The sequence below is a fragment of the Culex quinquefasciatus genome, chromosome 3 (genome assembly GCF_015732765.1).
Source record: "Culex quinquefasciatus strain JHB chromosome 3, VPISU_Cqui_1.0_pri_paternal, whole genome shotgun sequence".
NCBI lineage: Eukaryota > Metazoa > Arthropoda > Insecta > Diptera > Culicidae > Culex > Culex quinquefasciatus.
In genome coordinates, this window is record NC_051863.1 from 19409510 (window position 1) to 19423878 (window position 14369).

General features: G+C 32.0%; 1 protein-coding gene across 3 annotated transcripts in view; it reads left to right on the forward strand.

Moving 5' to 3' along the window:
- The window catches only part of LOC6054510 (protein tweety-2), a 142185-nt gene that overhangs the window by 114317 nt on the left and 13499 nt on the right, over positions 1-14369 (forward strand). For all 3 annotated transcript variants that reach the window (XM_038262655.1, XM_038262657.1, XM_038262656.1), the window contains exon 5: positions 8109-8351. In XM_038262655.1, the coding sequence (XP_038118583.1) occupies positions 8109-8351 (243 nt within the window). The remainder of the gene's footprint in view (positions 1-8108; positions 8352-14369) is intronic.

Below are 14369 nucleotides of genomic sequence, written 5' to 3' on the forward strand. Positions count from 1 at the left end.
TTTGTTTTGGCTTTTTCCTCTAATTTACCTAATCCTAGCAAAAATACATTTTCAGCGTTTCAAGATTCTGCGTTCTGAGATTACAAAATTGAATTAATATGAAACTTTTTTGTATGTTTGTCGCAAAATTATTTTTTTTAAAATGACGCGGATTGGGTTTTGGGATGGCGCGAATTTTTTTTCGATTTCTCCGTAACAATTCTGAATAAAGGAATTTGAGAATTTATAAAATGTGGTCTCTTCGGAAAAGTTGTTTCCAGCATCCGAGATTTCATAGGGATTGTACAACTACATTTCACATATTTTCCCCAAACAACATTCAAGGGGTTACAAGGAGGAGTTCCCGTGGTCAGATCGAGCTTAAATTAGGAATCTATTCCAAAACACCCAAATATCTAAGTTTGATAAACATTGACTTTTTGAAAAGCTCGAGCAGGTTGTATCGAGAAATTAAAAGTGAGAGTGTGTGCGTGCAACATGGAGTTAAACTTTTTGAAGTGCCATGGAAAGCTTCACAGCAACTGCACAGAAAGTTTAACTCCATATTGCACACACTCTCATTTTTAATTTCTCGATTTTGTTTTTATTTTTTATAAAATGTATTGATTGTGTGAATGATCGCCTGTAGGCTCTGGTCAAGGCAGACACCATTTTTTTTAATTTTATAGCAAAAATATTTTTTTTTGTAAAATTATTTAAGAAGATGTTTTTTTCAAATGTCCAGAAAATCGTTTACTTTAAATACAATCATTGTTGAAAAAGACGTAGATCTTCTTTAAAACCGTAAACATGTACTTGAAAAATTTACATTTAATTGTATATTTTTCTTAGTTTTTCAGTTTTGTTTAAATCTTTCTTAAGGTTCTACAAAATTACATATTTTTTATGTTTTTGTCTCCAAAACCTTTAGTTTTTTTTTTAAATAAAGACACAATCAAAAATGGCATCGGCCTAGTTCGTTTGAAAGTTCCGCCAAAGGCAACAATTTTAAAATTAAACATTACTTTTTACTTTAATTCAAATTTTCAATTGCTTATTTTTTGAAAACTTTTAACTTTAAATTTGCTTTAGGAAATGAAGTGAAACTAACTAATCGCAATTTGAAATTTGCAACAATTGCAATAATTAATTATTTCTAGAGTTTTTTTAAAGGTCCTATAAGCTAATGTGTTTCATATGTTTATAGGACCCATTAAAAAAAACTCTAGATTTTTTGGCAACATTTAAAATGGCATCACCAGATAAAAAAAAATAGGACAATTTTATAGTTGCTCATTTTGGATGTTCGATTAGAAAAAATGATTGACAAAAAAAAGTTTTTAAGTTTTTGCAGAATCCATCAATAGAAAAATAATATAAAAAAGTCATTGATTTTTTTTATATCTTAAATTTGCAATATTCAAAAAGGAAAATGCATGAAACCATAAAAACACTCCAAACAATATGTTAGTAAAAAATAGAAAATAAAAAAATTGTGGTCTGGAGAGGTCAGGGAAAAGTCAGGGAATTTTATTTTGGGATTTGGATCGACACCATGTAAAATCAAATTTGCAATCAAAAAGTACTTTAGTGAAATTTTGATAAAATGCATTAAGGAAATTTCTGAAAAGTTGGCAACGAACGATTTTTTAGAGAATTGCTCTTGTACAATTGATTGTAAACATTTTAAAATACATTGGATAACGTTTGTTTTTGTACTTTCAAAAACAACAACAAAAATTTCACATAAGATCTATCCAGCCGAAGGCCAATATGATAGTATGTTCAAAATAGACATTTGTTTTGAAAAAACTTGTAAAATCGAGAATTTTTTTTAATATTTTCTATCCGTCAAATATCTTATGAACTTTGTATGCTTTGTATTGTTCTGATGATGTCCTTATGAATACAATAATCGCTTGAATATCTCATTGCTTACCCTTTTTATTAGCCGGAATTTGTGCCATAATAAATTATGGTTTCAGATCTTCTTGACCTGAAAACAACAAAACAATTTAAAAATATGTAAAAAAAAACTCAATCTATCTTCTGTTTTAAAGTTCATCGCCAATTAAAATTGATTTCCAACAATTGCTTCCACAGCGAATTCTACACCGCTTCCATTACTAACCATCCATTTCTTGGAGGCCAAATTTTGAAGATACTTTCCTCAAGTACCTTGTTTGGGCTCAAGTGAGTTGACCTGCGGAGCCTTCGAATTCTTCGTTCTAGAATGCGAGGGTAGTGGGTATAGACGACTTGAAGCACCACCACGCAAATTGCCGGAAAATTGGAAAAAGGAGAATCCATCAGCTGGAAAAGAACGGGGGGAGATCTTTGAAGCTTGAAGAAATTATGTAATTTAACTTTCGAGAGAGGTTGAAAGTTTTTGCGAGCTACTTTTCGGTCTTCAGATATTGATAATTTTCCTGGAAAATTTCTTGTTCTAACTGACGGTAATTAAAACTGACTATAAATAATCAAGAGAGAAGGTTAAAAGTTCAGCAAAGATTCCATCCCTATAACAGTGTATAACAGCGATTGGAAAACCAAATCAAAAATTCATTCAAGATCAATCCGAGAGAGTTTTCTGCTTTGAATCGTGGACTTCCCCCGCGCTCGGCAATGGGAATGTAATATTGCAACTTTCATCTTCCACCACCGGCGCTCGGCCAAGGGCTTGGGGATGTTCGAACCCAAGAACCAATCTCAGCGCGAACCATATTCAATTCACCGCCCCCTCAAATAGAGGCATGAAGGGGTGGGATGATGGCAAACCAATTGAAATTCGATAAATCCCACCGCTGAAATTGAACTTTTGAAGGAACGTTATTGTTTCAATAGCCTGGGCTCAGCTGGCAGCTTTGGGGCTAGGGTTAAGGGATATTGAATCGTGAGAGGAAGTTGGTTTGAAATGGATTTTCCTCTAATTTGAACCCTGTGCCAAAGTGACCTCACTGTGCGGTATCATCCTGCACCCGGACGGACTCTATTATCAATCCCCGGCTTGAGATGCATTGGAGAGTTCCATCCTGGTTCCCAGAAATGCAGAAGTTGATGAAATTGGAAGTAAGACTAAAATAAACATCCATTAAGCCACCATCAGTCCTGCCTCGGCCTCTTACCTCACCTTTCGATTTTTATTCCTCTTTTTTTTTGCGGAAGTCCAGGCAAGTAAGTACACGGTCGCCATCCATTTTCATTATCGTGACCCAAATTTGAGAGCAAATAATATAGTATCTACCTATTTTAAAATGTATATCCCCTTCGTTGCTGTTACTTTTGCGGATTCGAGCAGCGTTCAGTTGTTGAAAAATTCACACTTCCCGGAACAATCCCGGAAACGTAGACAGACATTACTACTTCGCTGAAAATGGTAGATTGAACCAGACAGGTGACCTTTGAAATTAAATTTAACAATGGACTGAACGCTGAGAGCTATTAAATTTGCAAGTTGATATAATGACATCCTCGATTCTCGATTATAACATTTGTTCAATTTTTATCCGCATTATTTACGATAAATTATTCTGGTATCTAGTTTTTACAAAAACAAAACAAAAATCATAGTATTCTGTCGAAGTATGTTAGCTCACACTTTACAAAAAAAATGTGTTCTGCACAAGGAAAATAGAAGAAATTTTGATTCAATTTCAGAGAATTGGCAGTAAATTTAAACAAAAAAAATTAATAATTTGAATAGTAAGCTTTAGATTTAAAATTTCAATAAAAAAAATTATGTGAATTGCGTTATGAAACATTTTCAAAAATATTAATTCCAAATTTTTTTTTTGCGGTTTTGACTTTGAACGTAAAATAGAAAAAAAAACGGAGAAGACCTTTCAATTTTTTTCTGTGAAGTTGTAGGAAACTGTCTAAGCTTCTCAAAATTAGAAAAAGAAATAATTCAGTATTTTATGCTTGAAAATTTGGAATCCACAGAAAATTCAGAATTAACTGCAGGATTGTTGATACCGACATTTTAAATTATATAAATTTTAGCATTCGTTCATTCGTGGGAATTTGAGTATTTCACACTTATAACTTTAATTAGGACAAAATGCATGTAAAATTTTGCGTTTTTTGCCACGCATCTAGCTGATAAAAAAAAAGTATTAAAAAAACATATTTTTTGTTATCATAATATAATTTTTTTCACGTTTTCTGCACATATTGCAAATAATTTATATGTGAGTCATTAGAAAGAATAAATTCTCATTTAAATATTTAATATTTTGATATTTTGTGCAAAATTTTAATACAATTGAAATCCATACAAAATTGTACGCTGTTTGGTAAAAAATAGCAAAAAAAATTGGTATTCAGCCAAATCCGTACAAATTTTTGAGACGTTTTATACCTACTCGGTATTCGGTTCCTCCGATACAAATTTGAAAATTTTAATTATTTTATGTAAAATATGGTATTTTGTGGATATTTTAGTATATGCACATTTCCTTCTCTTGGCAAATCCATTGTAAGAATATTCAATTACATCAAAATGAACGAAAGTACAAATCATAGTTGAAAGGATGTCAGATACACAGATTTGTCTGTGTTTCACAGGCATTAGAGCTTGTGCCAGACATTTTGTGAGGTGCACAGACTTTTAAAAAACTTCATCAAATTAATATTTTGTAAAAATATCAATCGAAACGCAATTTCTGATGGAATCCCATGACTATAAATTGATATATTTAAATTTTAGATAAATGCACCGACATAGACTCTTTTACAGACATTTTAAAAACTCTATTAGGTTATAAGAAGTACGACATTGTGAATTGATTATTTATTGATTAAAATTAATTGAATTGAATAGTATAAGCACATTTAACAGTAATTTGGTGATATTTTATCCAAACAAAATTTCACGTTGTTTGATAACTACATTGCTAGCAATTGCAGGGTGGCCCACTCAAGTCGGGAATTCGTCAAAATCCGCCAAAAATCAGAAAATAGTGGGGAATTTGTGATTTTTTGGCAATTATTTTCCAATTATTGAATAATTTTGTATTATTTTATAAAATTTTCTTGTTAAATGTTTCTACTCTAGTAATTTACATTAAATTTAAGGTTCCTTTCACAATTTCAATTTATTTGAGAAGGCAAAGATTGTTTAGGATATTTATAATAAAATTAAATGTTGGATACATTTGACACAGGTTTTCATAATATTTTTTCATGAATCATTTTTTTTTATTAATTTTAGTTTATCAAACAAGAGCATCTAGAGGGTGACGATTCTCGAGATTTTCAATTTCCCGGGAATCGAGAGTTGAATTTGGCCATTTCCCGGGAATTCCCGGGACCCGGGATTTTTTTTTTCTATGCCAATAGTGGCAATTATTTAAAAGGAAAAGTAATAATATTGTTTCTTTTCAATCAATTATGTTACATTTAATTCATACTTATTCTATGGAACGTTAACTTCAGTATCCTTTTTATCTTAGAAACGATATCTACCTTTAGATATTTTTTTTCTGAGTCTGCAAATTCAAGATAATTTCTTGTGCTATTTGGGACTCAAAATTGTAGTCTAAAATGTTAACGAATCTTTATTCGCAATGAGTGATTTTTCAAAAGTTTCACAAGCTGGTTGTATTAACTACTAATTTGATTTTTGTGAAGTAAAAAAATTAGCTAAACACAAAATCACTTTTTGACATCAAAAAAGGAAATTACCTTGATACAGCGAAATTACCCTAGGGACAGATTATGAGGACTGCTATTCTCGAGAGGAGATATGGAAATTGAATTTATTTTGAAAAAGCTTTTCCTTCTTAGAAATAATAAATAAAAATAATTAAAAAAAACTTTAGATTTCATTTCTGGGTTGTAACTGCTTAGTATGCTTCAAGATAAATTCTGGGGTCCAAATTCTTTTTTTGGCTTCTCCCTATTATAGTTATTGGAATTTTCGACAAGTCAAATTTTAAACTTTTTGAATAAGAAGATCAAAGAAGCATTGGTTTATTCGAACTTGGACATCGAACATTGAACTTCCAATATTCTAAACAATTAAGATTTTTTCAAATAATTTTCTGATTAGGTTATATAAAGGAGCGGCCGTGGCTGACTGGTTACGGTGTTCGCTTTGTAAGCGAATGGTTCTGGGTTCAATTCCCATCTGCTCCCAACGAGAAAGTTAAGAATACATGAATTTGTAATGATGAACGAAATATCAAAGTCGCTCGAGGCGGGGTTCGATCCCCCGTCCTTTGGATTGGTAAGCAAAAATGCTAACCACTAGGCCATGACGACTTGGTGAGTGTGGACTGGAATAAGTAATACTGTTACAGAGAGCGAGTTGTGGCGCTATAACCACGGCAAATAGTGTCCAGGGCATTCGTGGAAATACAATGTCCCATCCCAGAGGGTCCCGGAGTACCAAACCTTCTTAGCATGGTGCTCCCAACGAATACAACCAAATCTCGGAGCGTATGGTGGTGTGTCTGTCGATTCAGAATTGTGTTGTTGTTCGAACACTCAGTGCTCAAACTCAACCCAATTACGAGTCATCTCTGCGATACGGCTTTACGCAGTAGGCCTGGCCGCTTTAACGCTTGTGATGTTTCAATGCATTTCAATGCAATGGCGCACTACAAATGTTAATAAATGACAAGAAGAGTGCTAGGCGTCATCTAACCTAAGGCACTCTCCAGGATCCCTTCGAAAGATTGGCTGCGCTAGGGTCTGATTAGATTAGATTAGATAAGATAATTTTCTGATTAGGTTATATAATTTTCGAAATTTATAAGTATAAAATTTCCCGGGAGTCTCGAGTGAATTTCCCGGGAATCGAGTGGTCCAAAAATTGACGATTTCCCGGGAATTTTTTCCCGGGAATTCCCGCTCTTCACCCTCTAATTTAACCTAAAACATCAACAAAGTAAAAAAATATATTTAAAAATAGATACTATTTTTTGCAATTATGGCAAGCGTAAAGTTGTGCTTCAGTTTCATTTAGTCACATTGATCGATTGTGTTTTAGAAAAAAGATTCCAACTTGAGTTTTGCAATGGTTTATTTGTGGTTTATCACGCCATTTAATTTTTTTTAAGTTCTTCGAAAGAAATCAGTTTTTGACATTTGAAAAATACATAACAAAAGAAAGGCACCCTTGTTTGCAGGGGTTATTTTAGGTTTTCAATGTTTTCATGTAGAATATTCCGCTGGCTGCTTGTAAAAAAAAACATACAACTTCAAGAAAATATAAAAAAGTAAATATCTGTCTTTCAATTCGTTCAAAATAACAAAAAAAATAATGCTTAGTGTTTTGTATTGATATGATATAGCTAGGTATAATTTTTTAAATCAAAGTGTTTGGAAAGTGAGTAAAATGAATCCATGCTCTAAAACGATAAAATTGCTTTTGAATACGTGCTGTTACCAGTTTGAGAGAACATGATAAAGAATAAAATTGATAATTAAGATAAAATGAAAAAAAAAATCATGCAGCAAATATGTTTTTCATGGCAAAACATTGAAATGAAAAAAATAATAAAGAAATATGTTTTTCGTGGCAAATAATTTATCCAGGACACATATAACTGGTTTAATCTCATGAATAAATCGATAAGCATTGAATTTACTTTAAAAATCTGCTGTTGTAATCACAGCACAATTTTTATTAATATTAGAATAGAAAATATTTAAAGCGTGGGGCATTTTGCGGATCTGCAAACTAAAATTTATATGCTGTTATATGCCGAATAAAAAATGTAATAGTTTTAAAAATCTTATCGATTATTAAGTATTCAACTTGTCATCTACAACCAAACCGTCTACAACCAAATCTGAATTTCCAGAGATAAATTTGATTTTTTTTTCAATTTCGGGAATTCGCAGGACAAATTATAAAAAATCCAGGAATTCGAAATTTCCGGTTTTTGAAAAATCCCGGATATTGTGTCCCGGGAATTCCGGGATGGACGCACTTTGTTCGACAACTAAAAATCATAGAAATAATCAGGTTCCCTTAGATATTACCAAAACCGAAATAAAATATTGTTTGTTAAAATTTGTCTGACTTCTTTTCTTCAAAACACATTCACTTAAAATCTTGATATTTTAAACAATAATCTCATCCACAAAACCTCATTAACTTCCTGCCTCCTTTTTTCCAGACGTACGAATTCTACGAGGAGCTCCGGTGGCCCGCCACGCTCGGCTTTCTGACGTTTCTGCTGCTGCTGTGCATTATCCTGGTGATCGGCGCCACGCGCAGCTCGCGCTGCGCCCTCATCTTCTTCAGCGTGTGCGGCCTGCTGGCGGTAACGGTGTGCTGGCTGCTGTCCGGAATCTACCTGGCCAGTGCCGTCGCCCTGGGGGACTTTTGCATGAAACCGAACGACTACATCTGCAGTCAGGTGAGAATTTACTTGAAGAAACAGTAAGTTTCAAGTGTGACGTTTGAGTTTGCCATAATGGCGTCTGCTATAAAAAAAAACGAAAATTTACTCCTCGCTGAACAGGGTTGCCATCTGGAAATTTCCTCTATAGAGTTATTTACGTGCGCATGTATTGCGTATACATACACGAAAAAAAGTGAGGTTAAATTTTGTCCGGCCAGCAAAATCAAATGGTGCGCTAGTGTGTGTACGCGAAACGTCATAAAGCTCTATGGAAACAAATGCACCAAAAACGTCACGAGGGATTCTGGTTTTTGTCAAGATTTTTTTTTGCTATTCACTGCCTACGAGTGGAAGTGCAGTGCAGTTTCATTTTCTAGGTCAATGACTTTCAACAGTATCGTTGTGTGTGGTGTGGCACTTACACACTAGAGGTGGAAATGGAAATATTTTCACAATAGTTGCAAGTTTCTACAAAAACCGTCTCTTGAAGGTATTTTATACAGTTTTTTTTAATTTATTGATTCAAGTAAAATTTATAAAAAGTTATTTTTTGGAACTATTTGAAATTTCTCAATTTAAAAGGAGTTGTTTTTTTCCTCATAAATAACACCTCAAGTCGGTCCTTTCCCTAGAGTTTAGAAGGTTTTAACGGAAGTTCATCCTTCTAACCCTGAGTCGTTTTGTGTGGCCTAAAGAGGTACAATTATCCACTCTAGCTCAACAGAGAAAGAGAGAGGGTTCTCCTCCCCGTCCAGGTTTGGTTTAGCTGTTCAACCAACCGTAACACCGCCCGAACACGGGCCAACGCCTTCGCGCGGAAAAGTCAACCCCAAATCTCGCCCCTTTAATTAAAACTCCAATTTGCGTTGAGTTTTTGGAGAGTACGGGCTTTGGAATTGTCTTCCAGGGATGTGGGAAAAGTGTCACGGTGATGTGGTCATTGTTTTGAGCGGGCACAGTGGGCTCTATGTGAGGTCAAAATTTATAATTAAATTTTCGTTTTCACTTCCAATCGTAATTTCATTTTAATTTAAATTCTATTTAAATTAAAACTGTAAGAAAAACGTTATAAAACCACAAACATGTGGCTTTTCAGGAAACAGATTGCTTAAAATGGCTCCACTGGGACTCCCTAAATCTCATTCCAACCCCCCTCCCCGTGCAATTTTGAGTAAGTCATAACATAAAATTATCTCATTATTCGCGTGAGCATAATGTTAATTGGATAATAAAGTTGGAAGAGTGGGCTGGAGGGGCAGGTCGCGAAAAGTTCGTCCTCGGTGCATCTGCTGCTGCTGATTCTATATCAGTTTGGGGCTGTTTAAAATAATAAAAAAAAACGGGAATTAAGAGGAGGTGTGGTGACCAAAAGTTTTCATTCCTTTAACAATACTTTTCGGTCATTTGAAGTTTTTTCTTTCGACGTTTGGGGGGAAGTTTGCTGTGGCACTTTGGAATTATCAAGAGATTTGAAATGAAAAAGTTAAACTGACAAAAAAATCTTTTATGCAAGCTTAAAAACTTTTTGTCATTTTTGACAATTTCTTTGGGATGGATTTTCCAATCTTTAAAAAATGTGATAAAAAGATTTTTGAAATGTGTTTTCCGAGCCTTTGCATTCCTTAAAAAAAACACTCTTACGGAAAATTGCCTTGACGGAGGTTTGGTGACGAACACTAAAACGCGTTTTTCTCGGAATACTTAATTTGGCATAAGGCCGATGCAAATATTTAAAAAAGTTTTTGTCCCTCGGCCCTGGCTGAGGTCAAGGGGGGGGGGCAAAAAAATAAAAAAAATATAAAAATTTAAATAACAAGCCATAGTCTTCACATTTAAATGAAAAAAGTGTTTTAAAATGAATTTTACACTAGTTCAGTTGTTTTGCAATCATTAGTTTTCAAAAAATTTGAGATCTGACAAAAACAAAAATTGTATCGAAAAAAAAAGATTTTGCATCGAAAATTTTCAAAAAATCTTAAGATTTTTTAATAAACCCAAACATGCTAAAAATGATTTTAAACGGAGGAGAATGTATTTTTATTTGATTTCAGCTGGTTGCACTTGAATTTTCATTAAAATTTTGAAGTTTATTGTAAAAATATTTTTTTTGCCCCCTGATTTTTCGGGCCAATTTAGAAGGGGGTGACAAAAACTTTTAAAAATATTTGTACCAGCCTAATAGCTGAATTTTCAATTATGGGCAGTTTAGAAAAAGAATGTTTTTTTAATTATTTCGTTAAGGATTTTTGAAATGAGAAAAAAAAATCATTAAAAATGAGAAATTCCTAGATTTTTCCATTTAGGCCATTTCAAATATTATTCAAAGTTTATGTCCCCCCTTCAAAATTTGTCCGAAAAATCAGGGGGGCAAAAAAAATTTTTTTTCAAAATACTTAAAATTTTTAATGAAAGTAGAAGTTTAGTCAACTGAAAACAATCGTTTTTCTGCATTGATAATCATATCTAGCATGTTTTGGCTTGATTAAAAATATTTTGAATTTTTATGAAATTTCAATGCACAGGTGTATATTGCATTTTAAAACACTTTTTTCATTCAAATGTTGAAATCATGGCTAGTAAATTCAATTTTTATACTTTTTTTTAAATATTACATAATTTTGCTCACAAAGGTGATTAACATGCGATTTTACACAGAATTTTTTACTGTGCATGTGTATATAAAATCCCCGTTCATAACAAAAAAAAATTCTGTAAAATTTTATTTTTCGTTACAAGTGCTGATAAGTTCAACTTTTCAGCACCCGTTTCAGTACTGGTATCGAAAGGTAATAATTTTCCATTCTTTTATTTTTAGTAGATTAGAGTAGGCCGTTTCATTGTTCGATAATGACAGGAAATATAAGTGGTTTTACAACGGAATTCAAAAAAAAAATTTACACTCAACTGATTTTTAACATCTGCTACCTGCTCTGAAATTTGACTTCTTTTGAGTGCCGAGGGTGAAGCGGAACGGGCCAAACATTCAATATTACGCCCTTATGAAATGTTGGTCTTGATTTTAAATTTTTGAAAGTATTATTTTCGAAAAGATCGGAAAATTTCACGAATGTTTCATACTTTAACATTGTAAATCGCACCATTAGTTGCCGAGATATCGACATTAGAAAATGGTGGGTTGTTTGGGTGAGACTTATAAAACATCAATTTTCCTGTTTTTTAACCTTTGCATGGCAATATCTCAGCAGCGTTGAAAAAAGAAAAAAATAGAGAATTTTCTCAGCTATTTAATTTTTTTTTTTCAAGAGTGGGCAAACATGTGTGCTAATTTAAAAAAATAAAAAACTGCAATTATTTCCAAAAAACATACCTAAAATGGCAATTGCTTGAAAACGATGCACTTTATCAAAATTTCACTAAAGTACTTTTTAATTCCAATTTTTATTTTACATCGAAAAATGAAGTTGAAAAATGTTTGCGACCGATATTCCGATTTTTTTGAAAAAATCAGTATTGATTCAAAAAATCATAAATCGGTCAAAGATTTTTTGCCCACTCTAGAAATTTCTGAAAAGTTGGCACTTGATGTCCTCTAAATAACATCAAAAAATAAAAAAAAATAGTTTTTTTTTTGCAAATCAAGTTTAAGTGACAAAGAGTGAAATTAAAAATCACCAATTTTTTTTAATCGCGTATCATTTTTTTCAGTGTAGTCCATATCCATACCTACAACTTTGCCAAAGACACCAAATCGATCAAAAAATTCCTTCCAAAGATACAGATTTTTGAATTTTCACATATCATTTTTGTATGGACAGCTGCCAAATTTGTATGGAAAATTATATGAACGAACTAATGATGCAAAGTGGCTTTTTTGGGCATACCGAAGGCACCAAAAAAGTTGCAGCCGGATTAAAAACTACAAAAATTAAAATTAAAGAAAAAAGACCGATTCCGTAGAGAACTGCTCTGTAACAAAAATGATGATTGAGGCATGTTCCGGTGGGCGTAATGTTGTCAAATCATATCATGTTGTCAATATGATCATAATTGGACGAAACAGAAGCTGGCTCTCCGCCTTTGGTTTTCGATGAGATTCAACCCATTATTTTTTTCTGAATTCAAAAATTCTTGTGCAAAAAAAAAAGACAAAAACATTCAAAAATAAAAATACCAGCATAAAAAATAATAAAAATATATAATTTGATTGTTTTTAATTGTTTTTAATATATTAAAATAAAAAAAATCTTAATTTAAATTTTTTTCAAAACTAAAATAATAAAAACTCGAAAAATTAAAAAAAAAATAAAATTGAAGATTTTTAAAAGTCAAAATTTAACTTAAAAATTTAAATTAAAGACAATCATGAAAAAAAACGTTAATATCTAAAATTCTTCCTTATTTAAAAAAATAGAACTGCAAAATTCTTAAATTCTGACCTTTAAAAAATAAAAAAAAATCAGGAATCTTCAATTCTTAAATCCTACTAGTTTTGTCACCAATTTGTATTATGGAAAATTTGATAACTTTAGAGCATTTTGGAGTCATATTTCATAATAGAAAAAAAATAATAAGAAAATAATACAAATTTCATGTTTCGTTTTCAAATCCCTAGATTTATTTAGAAATAACTTTTTTTCATTTTTATGACTAATTGTGTATTTTTTATTTTTTTTTTTATTTAAATTTTATTGAGCAATTCCAGCCCAAAACAGGAATTTTTTAAGTACTTTTTTCTCGACCCTCTCCTACGCTTATATTAGCCATTTTTGTGTTTATGGAGCCAATTGCACTCGAAAATTACTTTTGAGAAGGGCGTAAGTAATTTAAAAAAATGTATTTTGTAATTTAAAAATTACTGTTACTCGTTGCATCGTATCAAAAAGTGGTCAAAGACAAACTTGTAGGAAATTTGACGGGCTTTCCGAAAAAATACACTGAAACAAAAAAACACTCCACTTATATGAGATTTTTTGATTTTTAAGTTTAAAAGTCAAATTTGAAGGTGAGTCCACGATTTTTTTTCGTTCAAAATTTTTGTGAAAATAGCCTTAGATGTTACAAAAAGACTCAAAAAAAATGCAAGATGGAGCAACTCACCTAAAAAATTACAAAAATCATTTACTGAACTGTTTTTTCAAAAGTGCTTTAAACATCAAAATTTGCAAAAACCGATAGTAGGAATCGATTTTCCAGACAATTTTACATAAAAATCTTCGTATTTACCATTGTCCTAAGTCCAATCCTTGTGAAGTTACAGCGATTTTAAAAATAAAAATATTGAAAAAATAGGTTTTTTGATGGTTTTTGGCAATTTCTATATGACAGACTTGATTTTTCAGTCTCGAAAATATTTTTACCGGAAAGCTCGTCTTTGGTCACATTTCAATTGGATGTATGAGCTTACAAATATGGCTCATAATTGAAAACATAATATTTTTTCAGTGTAGCATAGTAATCTGGATAGTGAATTAGCTTATATCTGTAAGTCCATACATCCAATTGAAATGTGGTCAAAGACAAACTTATGGGAAATTGAACGAGCTTTTCGGTAAAAATATTTTCAAGACTGAAAAATCAAGTCTGTCTTATAGAAATTGCCAAAAACCATAACAAAAACTATTTTTTAAACATTTTTATTTTTAAAACCACTGTAACTTTACAAGGATTGGACTTAGGACAATGGTCAATACGGAGACTTTTATGTAAAATTGTCTGGAAAATCGACTCTCGTGTTCGGATTTTGATGTTTAGAGCACTTTTGAAAAAAAACAGTTTCAGTAAATAATTTTTGTATTTTTTTAGGTGAGGTGCTCCATCCTGCATTTTTCGTGAGTCTTTTTGTAACATCTTGGACTATTTTCACAAAAATTTTGAACGAAAAAAAAAATCGTGGGCTCATCTTCAAATTTGACATTTAAACTTAAAAATCAAAAAATCTCATAAAGTGGAGTGTTTTTTTGTTTCAGTGTATTTTTTTCGGAAAGCCCGTCAAATTTCCTACAAGTTTGTCTTTGATCACTTTTTGATACGAAGCAACGGCTTCGAGATACATCAATACTTCTCAAATGTCAT